Source organism: Terrapene carolina, unplaced genomic scaffold, assembly GCF_002925995.2.
Source record: "Terrapene carolina triunguis isolate 2854851 unplaced genomic scaffold, T_m_triunguis-2.0 Scaffold951, whole genome shotgun sequence".
NCBI classification, from domain to species: Eukaryota; Metazoa; Chordata; order Testudines; family Emydidae; genus Terrapene; species Terrapene triunguis.
In genome coordinates this window covers 858129-867161 of record NW_020665302.1, presented here as the reverse complement: position 1 = coordinate 867161, position 9033 = coordinate 858129, and the positions used below count along the sequence as shown (strand labels likewise).

General features: G+C 51.5%; 1 protein-coding gene across 1 annotated transcript in view; it reads left to right on the top strand.

The window, feature by feature from the left end:
• The first annotated feature begins 1422 nt into the window (after positions 1 to 1422).
• The window catches only part of RASAL1 (RAS protein activator like 1), a 111075-nt gene continuing 103464 nt past the window's right edge, over positions 1423 to 9033 (top strand). The window contains exon 1 of the mRNA XM_029913838.1: positions 1423 to 1487. Coding sequence (XP_029769698.1) covers positions 1423 to 1487 — 65 coding nt within the window. The remainder of the gene's footprint in view (positions 1488 to 9033) is intronic.

The window sequence follows — 9033 nt, the reverse complement described above, 5'->3', positions numbered from 1 at the left end:
TTGGTGGCCACATGATTGCTGACTGCATAGCAGTGTTCTTCAATAAATGCACCTGGGCTTCCTCCCTCCCGGACCAAATTCCATCCTCAGCAACTCCTGGTTAACGCAGCAGGAGCTTTGCTGGGATGACTCCAGTGCAACCGAGGGCAGAAACTGGCCCCTTTTTTCTTGCAGAGAGGATAGTTTGTGAATAAGGTCTGAGCTGGGGACCTGGGTTCTGTTCCCAGCTCTCCCACTGCTCTGGTGGGTGACCTTGGACAAGGCATGGCCTCGTCCCGTGCCTCAGTTTCCCCATCTATAAAATCGGGATACTGATGCTGCACAGAGGGCTGTGGGGCTTTTTTGTGTGTTTATAAAGCAGCTTGACTTCCCTGGGGGGAAGGTGAGATGAAGTGGCATGGAGTTAGGCAGTGCCCAGTGTAATGGTGCCCAGGGAGACCTGAGAGGGGATGGGAAGAGCTAATGAGTGTTCTGCTTTTCCCGGCTGGGGTGGCATTTGGGACTTTGTTAATCCCTTTCAAGGGTAATTAGTACAGTGCCAGCTTGTCTCAAACTCTCGGCTGGCTGCCAGCACCCAGGCGAAATGCTGGTGTGATGGCAAGCACAGTCCCAATGCAAACTGCAAGCCTGGGAGTGGGGCAGGTGAGTGGGCAGAGAGATGGAGGCGAGCAATCCTGCTACCAACCTGGCTCTGTCATTTTAAACCTGGGTGATTCCCCAGCCTTTGGAATACAAGCCCTGATTCTACTTAGTGAGCCAAGCCCAGACACTTGTCAGGGAAGAGGCTCGTTTGCAGGCAGGTGCAGCTTGAAGTGCATGTTAATTCACTGAAGCTGAGGTAGGAGGGTGCAGAAGGGGACCGCTGCCCCTCGCTCCCCCTTTGGCCGGGAAGGGAGCATTTCCCCTGGCTGCAGCTAGGGGGCAGGGGAGCGCCACTCTGCCGGCTTCCGCCTCCTTAGCGGGTGTAGCTCTCCCCGGCAACCTGTGGCTGCAGACACGATTCTGTCGCTGCCGGAGCGGTTCTCTGATCCTCTAGCCGCAGCTCGCGCTGTCTGCCGCTACTAGCGCCCGCTCGGGCAGCCTGCTGGAAGGCTGGGGATGCACAGAGAAGCCGCATGGGCGCTTTGAACTGAAACTGACACCGCGACTGGAGGCTTTGGCACGGGCTGGTCGGTTTCACCTGCCTGGCGTGGCACTGGCAAGACACGTTTCTACGCGAGACTTGATTTTTTGCTAAAGCAGCTGCTGTTCTGCTCGGAGCCAGGCAGGAGCCAGAAGAGAGGCAGGAGCAGAGCGCCCCGAGGCACAGAGCCCCACCACACTCCCCCGGCGAGAGAGACAGACAGGACCCCGGATCCGAGCCGATGGTTCCGAGGGACGATCCGCCCCGCCGCTGAGAACAGACCCGAGTTTGGGCGGGGGATGGCCCGGAACACGTCCCTGCATTTCAGAGTGGTGGAAGGACGGGGCCTGCCCGCCAAGGATGTGTGAGTTGGATTCCCGTGTGATGTCCCATCGCAGGGCGCTCAGCTGGGGCACGGCGCTCGCCTAGCGCTCTGGGCGGTCCTGGCTGAGGCAGGGGCCAGGGCTGCTCCGCCTCGGGTGCATCTCCCACTGCCGGCACCTGTGGTGCTGGCGGAGGAATTTGGCCCCAAAGAGGCTTGACTTGGGGTGTACAGTAGCTCTCGCCCCTCCCTGAGAGCATCTGGCTGATGCCTGGACTCCATTTCCATGCAGTCCAGTAAACGGACACACTCCCCGACTGCTGCCCAGTGCCTGGGGGCGGTGGGGGGCTCCTGGCTACCAGGAGTAGATGTTAGCTCGTGGAGAGCCAACCTATTGGCTCAAGACTCCCCCTTCCTGCACTTTGGCCTGGGGGACCCCCGGACTCCCCAGTCCAGGCTGGAGGCGACCAGGTGCATGTCCAAATATGAATTCTGGGCTTGCTCGTTAGCACTCTCCTGTTCCTTGGTTAATGTTGGCCTGGGTCAGAACCACTCCCCCAGATCTGAAGGTTGACATTTGAATCCCTATTTGAAGTTTGAAAATGGCCTGAGTTACTAACGGGGTGACCCTGACCCCTCGACCTGCAAGGCAGTGTGTACCAAAACCAGATCTACATTTGGCAGCTGGTCCCATCTCTAGGCGTGTGTCACTTCTACTGATGTGAGGCCACCGCCTCCTGCTGCTAGATTTTAGCTTTGGAGCAGGGCTGGGTGTGGGGAAGGGAAAATATGATTTGGTCCAGCAGTCTCCATCCTGAGCTCGATTTACTGTTATCACTTATCCAGTTACTATTCTGATTGATATCGATCAATACATAATGGGATTGCAGCTGGCAGGCATCAGCATGGTGATACGTCACAGAGTGGCACTCCCTGGTGCTCGCGGATCCCAGCCCAGAGGCAGAGCAGGAGATGGGCTTCTTCCCCAGGGTCTGTCCAATGCTTGGCTCCCAGGCTGCATCTTTGGTGTGCAGATGTTGTTGGGATGATGCTGACTAGAGGCAGTGATGTCTAGTAATTAGAATGGGGAGGCTGGGATTTGGGTTCTATTCCCAGCACTGCTACTGGGTCATTCTGCTCATGTCACCGTGCCTCAGTTTCCCCATATGTAAAAGAGAGGTAATGCGACTGCTCTACATCACAGGGAGGCTGCAATATGAATTAATGACTGTCCAAAGCTTGGAGTGTTTGTGCTCCTTGGCTGGATGGCAGCAGAGAGATATACAATGCCACACGCACTATTCACATTTCTCCATATACCCTGACACTTTCCACTGCCGAGCTCTTTTTTCATAACTCAGCTGGAGAAACTCCTGACCTGGATTTTGGCATGAAGTCTCAAGGCCACTGCGGTATAGAGGTGATGCAGTTCCATTGGGGTAAATTAGGTCTTCAGTGCATGAGCACTTTTCACCAAGCAGTTTCTGCACTGATTAAAGCCCAGCTAGGTCTGTGTGCTAACTCCCCAAATGGTCTCGCCTGTTTCTGAAGCACAGTTTAGGACTGGGAGTGTCTCTGGTAGGAGAATGGGCAAGCTCCCTACTCTGTATTGCACTGATTATTCTTTGTATTCCAAAATCTGCAGGTCTGATTGTCCCCGGCCTGTCCTTTGCATGGCCATTTATTCCCATGTAAATCGGGGTAAACCTGCTCCCAGCTCATAACTCTCCAGCTATACACTTGAAAGGCTACAGTGGCACAACTGCGCTGCTGCAGTGCTTTGGTGTAGACACTACCTACACCAGCGGGAGGGGTTCTCCCGTCACGATAGTAGCTCGATCCATGGAAGAATCCTTCCATCAACCTCGCGCTGTCTGCACAGGGGCTTAGGTCAGCTTAACTATGTCACTCGAGGGTGTGGAATTGTCACCAATTGTCTAGTGTAGCCCAGCTCTTAGGCTGCTAACCAACAGTGGACTTATTTCCCTCTTGTTTACACTCATCTAAATCTGGAGCTACATCCCTGCAGTCGGAGAGCCCGATTCTCCATTTCCTAGTGGGTGTTAACACCAGTGGGAAGTCAGCAGAGTGGGTACAGAAAGCCATCATTTGGATTTGGGAGCAATTTTCATTTTGTCAATGCTCACAATACTTGATGTTTTTGGATTTTGTGGGGGGCGGGGGTCTTCAAGCCCCAGCTTCTGGAGTCATGTGAGAAGACACTTTCATTTAAAAAGAAAAATCAGTTTATATCCTTTATGGTAGTGGAAAAAAGCTTGTCAACATAGTGACAGCGCAACCTAGCAGCTCAGAAGCAAAAAGCAACTTAGAACCACCCAAAAAAATGTAAGGGGGGTTGTTTGCTTATTCTCATGATTTTTGGATGCTTGGAGCTGACCATATTCTGCTGCACACCCACAGTTTCCATGGTTCCAGATATCTGGCTAAGGGGCAGGGCAATGGGGAACCAGGGGCTATGCAGTGAAACTGGTGTGAGAAGAGAATTAGCACAGTGACATTTACAAAACCTACCTGTCTATCTGAGGCCTGGCCTACACTTAAGATTGACATAGGGCTGGTCGGCACTAGAAAATTAGCTCTACTCAGCTATGTTGCTCAGAGGTGTGAAAAATCCACCAGAGCGCTGTAGGTAAGCTGCCCTAAGTCCCCATGTATACAGTGCTAGGACAGTGAAAGAATTCCGTCCATCTAGGTACCGCCTCTCGGGGAGGTGGATTCCCTGTGCCAAAGGGAGAAGCCCTTCTGTTGGCATAGGTAGTGTCTACACTGAGGTGCTGCTGTGTCACTGTAGCATTTCAAGTATAGAAAAGCCCCTAGCTATGTGCTCGGGGGGGTGAAATCCCAAGTGATTCAGCTGTGCCAACCTAACCCTCAGTGTAGCCACAGCCGGGTCGACAGAAGAATGCTACCACCACTCAGGGGGGCAGTATTCCTACAGCCATGGAAAACCCCTTCTCTCACTGTAGGCTGCATCTACACTAGGGGCTTAGTGCGGTGTAGCTATACTGCTGCAGTCCCCACAGTGCAGACAAACCTTTATGGTTTTATCCTGCGGCCCATCATCGTAGTATCTGAACGTTTTCCACATCAACTCCATAGCAATAGCCAAGTCCCTAGTGGACTCTGTGTTCTCTCTGGCCCGTCTCCCTTGATGGGATCACAGCTCTGCTTGCGGTAGGGTTTGGGTGTGTTAGGTTGACTTGTTTCACAAAGTTTTTGTTGGTTCATTGGTAGGGGCTTGTTAGGAAGGAATATCGGTATTGGGGTTTGAGGGCAGAAAGGGGGGTCAGGGTTGGGGATTTATTGGGTAGAAGGGGGGTGATAAAGTGGGAATCTTCTGTAATATTTTTATGACCCCAGTGTGTGCCTCGATTTCCCCTATATTTTCCATGGCTACCTGGCAGGGTGTGGGGGAGGCCTATTTGTTCTCACAGCACACTAAAGCCTGGTCTACACTAGAAACTATGTCGCTATGGAGTGAGAAAAATCCACACCCCTGTGCGGCATAGTTAAGCCAACCTAAGTTCCTGTGTAGACAGTGACAAAGCCCTGGCTGGGATGATTTAGTTGGTGTTGGTCCTGCTTTGAGCAGGGGGTTGGACTAGATACCTCCTGAAGTCTCTTCCAACCCTAATCTTCTATGATTCTATGATGGAAGAATTCTTCCGTTGACTTAACTATCAACTCTTGGGGAGGTGGATTACCTACGCCAATGGGAGAACCCCTCCCATCGCCATGGGGAGTGTCTGCAGTGCAGCGCTACAGCAGTAAAGCTGTGCTGCCGTCGCATTTTAAGTGTAAACAAGCCCTAAGAGACTAAGGCCATGCCTACACTACAGAGTGAAGCCGACTTAAGTTACATCGACGATCATAAATGGCTGTAATTACATTGCTTGTGCATGTTCACACCATGCTCCTTGTGTTGGCGGAGCGCGTCCACAGTTGGTGCTCTAGCACTGACAGAGAGAGCAGTGTACCATGGGTAGCTATCCCACCGTGCAAATCACCACCTTCTCCCGCTAGGCATCCTGGGACGGGATCACCGCCCCCATGATGCATTTTTTCCCATACCATAATTCCAAGGACTTCCGACAGTTTCGTGCTGTTTTTCAACTGCCCCTGTGAACTTTGTGCCCGTCATCTCTTCCTAAAAGCATGGATCCTGCACTGCTCTCCAGTTTTGTCATGAGTGTTATGAACACAACACGGCTGATCCTGCAGTATTTCATGAGCTGTGACTCTGAACAGGAATCCATGGTGCTTGTCCTGCTGTGTGCCATGGAAAGAAACAATTCAAGATTGATGTTGGCATTCACAGAGCAGCTGCACACAGCGAACCGTCGCTATTGGGCTTGGGAAACAAGCACCGAGTGGTGGGATCGGATTGTAATGCAGCTCTGGGATGACGAGCAGTAGCTGCAGAACTTTCATATGCGCAAAGCCACTTCCTTGAACTGTGGACGGAGCTCACACCCTCCTCCCGCATCCCTGGCACAAGGAAACCAAAATGAGAGCTGTCCCAGCAGTGGAAAAATGAGTGGGGATCAGTGTGTGGAAGCTGGCAACTCCAGACTGCTACAGTTGCGAATCAGTTTGGAGTTGGGAAGTCCACCGTGGGGGTTGCGTTCCCGCAAGTGTGCAGGGACATTAATCACCTCCTGCTACGAAGAACCGTGACGCTTGGAAATATGTGTGAAAGAGGGGATGGCTTTGCAGCAATGGAATTCCCTAACTGCAGCAGGGCAATATCCCAATTTTGACCCCAGACCGTCTTGTGACAGAGTACATCAACTTCTTTATGGCATTGCAGGTGCTTGTGGATCACCCGAGTCGTTTCCCAGACATCAGTGCGGGATAGTCAGGGAAGGCGCATGGTGCACTCTTCTTCAGGAACACTGGCCTGTACAGAAAGCTACATGCAGGGGGATGTTGAAATGCCTATAGTGATCCTGGGAGACCCAGCCTACCCTTACTCCCATGGCTCATGACGCCTTACAAGGAGCACTTCAACAATAGTCTAAGCAGGTGCCAAATGCCCATAGAATGTGTGTTCGGCAGATTAAAGGGTCACGGCCTTTTAGGCAGGTTGGACCTCTCATGGTCATAGCAGCCTGCTGTGCTCTGCATAACATTTGTGAACCAAGGGCGAAAAGTTTCCCTAGGGGTGGAGCGTGGAGGCACATTGCGTGGTGGCTGATTTTGAGCAGCCAGACACTAGGGCTATCAGAGGGGCTATGTGGGGTGGAGGGTGGGAGGGGACTATTTGAATCAGGGAGGCTTTGAAGCAGCATTTTGACAATGAGCCCCAGTAATGGGTCTTTCTGTAATGAATTAAGCCAGGTAGTCTGCCACTGTGTTTGACTTTCTGTTGCAACTACCCTATGTAGGTCACCAATAAAGAATCACTGTCTTGTAAGACTCAATTTTTATTAAACAATAAATGTCCCTGGGGTGGAGTGCAAGGGGTACCGCAAGAGGCTGGGGATGTGAGAGGAATGTGTATGGGGAGGTTGGGGAGGGCAAGGAACGCAGTTCTGTATGGGCTGCAAGGGGGCGAGGGTCGAACATGCATATGTTCCGCCTGCAGTGCCGTTAAGGACCTCAGCATCTCTGTTTGGTCCTCCATGAGCTTTATTATCTGCTACTGGCCCTGTCTCCTCTCCTGGCTATCCATTTGTAGTTTATTGTCTCTCTCCATGCCCTGTGATCACTATCAGCCTGATCTGACGATTGCAGAAATTCCTGAAAAATGTCCTTACTGCTCCTTGTTCACCTCCTTAGCTAATGGAGGCGCTCCATCAGTGCGTAGGAGCTGGCCCTCAAGGGCACATCTGCAGAAGCAAAAGAAACAACGCACAGAGTCAGTATTGTGTGTGCACTCAGTATTGAATCATAAAAGTTACATAACCTCTTTCTCGCTTTCCTTTGGCCAGCACACAGCACAGCCAGAGCTCTAAACATGGTGAGTTCAGCCTGGGGCGGGGGGTGCAAGATGAGACAGGGTCTGGGTGGTTTCAGAAGGGGATCAGTACAAGCACCTGTGGACACTATTCTGAATACTGGCACCATTTTCCACAGGCAGGGGTGATCAAAGTTGAAATCACACTACTGAGAATAATGAAAGATGCAAGGGAGCATCTCCTGCATATGTGCGGCTTCAGACCAGGTCTGCATGCTGCTTGCCCATGTGCTGCTTTGGTTCCTGCACAAGTAATTGCCAATTGGCACAGCAAAGTTTCCTACAACGGGGGAAGAAACAAAGCCGCTCTGCCAAGGAACCTTTGGCAGAGGATTGCAGAGTACCTTCAGGAAAGTTTCCTAGAGATCTCCCTGGAGGATTCTCAGGAGATCCCCGGTGTCCATTAACAAACTCTTCTGCAGAGCCCCCACTGCGTAACTGCACAGGGGAATGTGAAGGAGATGCAAATAGTACCTAGTGTTTATTTCAATCTCTTCTCCCATGTGCACCACGGAACAAAAAAAAGAACACCTCTACCTCATGTCAATCGTGCACTATCAAAGAAAAATGAGTACTTACTGGAGTCCCTCTCCTGCTTCAGGCGCACCAGAGCTGGACTGCTGGGACTGGCTAGACCCCTCCAGAGGCAAAAAGAGGTCCTGGCTCACCATGACACCGGACGAGCCTGTTGCACGTCCTCTTCCAACAGGACCTCCTTGTGGGGCTCTTGGCAGTGCAGGTGGGGTCGCCGCCAGGGATGGTGCACAGCTCCTTGTAGAAGCTGCATGGTTTCGGTGCCACACCAGAGAGCAGGTCTCAGAGTAGCAGCCGTGTTAGTCTGTATCAGCAAAAAGAACAGGAGTACTTGTGGCATCTTAGAGACTAACAAATTTATTTGGGCATAAGCTTTCGTGGGCTACAGCCCACTTCATCAGATGCATGCAGTGGAAAATATAGTAGGAAGAGAGATATACAGAGAACATGAAAAAATGGGTGTTGCCATACCAATTCTAACGAGACTAATCAATTAAGGTGGGCTATTATCAGCAGGAGAGAAAAAACTTCTGTAGTGATAATCAGGATGGCCCATTCCAAACAGTTGACAAGAAGGTGCCTATACACAAATGCAAGAAGCCTGGGAAACAAGCAGGGAGAACTGGAAGTCCTGGCACAGTCAAGGAATTATGATGTTATTGGAATAACAGAGACTTGATGGGATAACTCACATGACTGCAGTACTGTCATGGATGGATATAAACTGTTCAGGAAGGACAGGCAGGGCAGAAAAGGTGGGGGAGTTGCATTGTATGTAAGAGAGGAGTATGACTGCTCAGAACTCCGGTATGAAACTGCAGAAAAACCTGAGAGTCTCTGGATTAAGTTTAGAAGTGGGAGCCACAAGGGTGATGCCGTGGTGGGAGTCTGCTATAGACCACCAGACCAGGGGGATGAGGTGGACGAGGCTTTCTTCCGGCAACTAGCAGAAGTTACTAGATCGCAGGCCCTGGTTCTCATGGGAGACTTTAATCACCCTGATATCTGCTGGGAGAGCAATACAGCGGTGCACAGACAATCCAGGAAGTTTTTGGAAAGTGTAGGGGACAATTT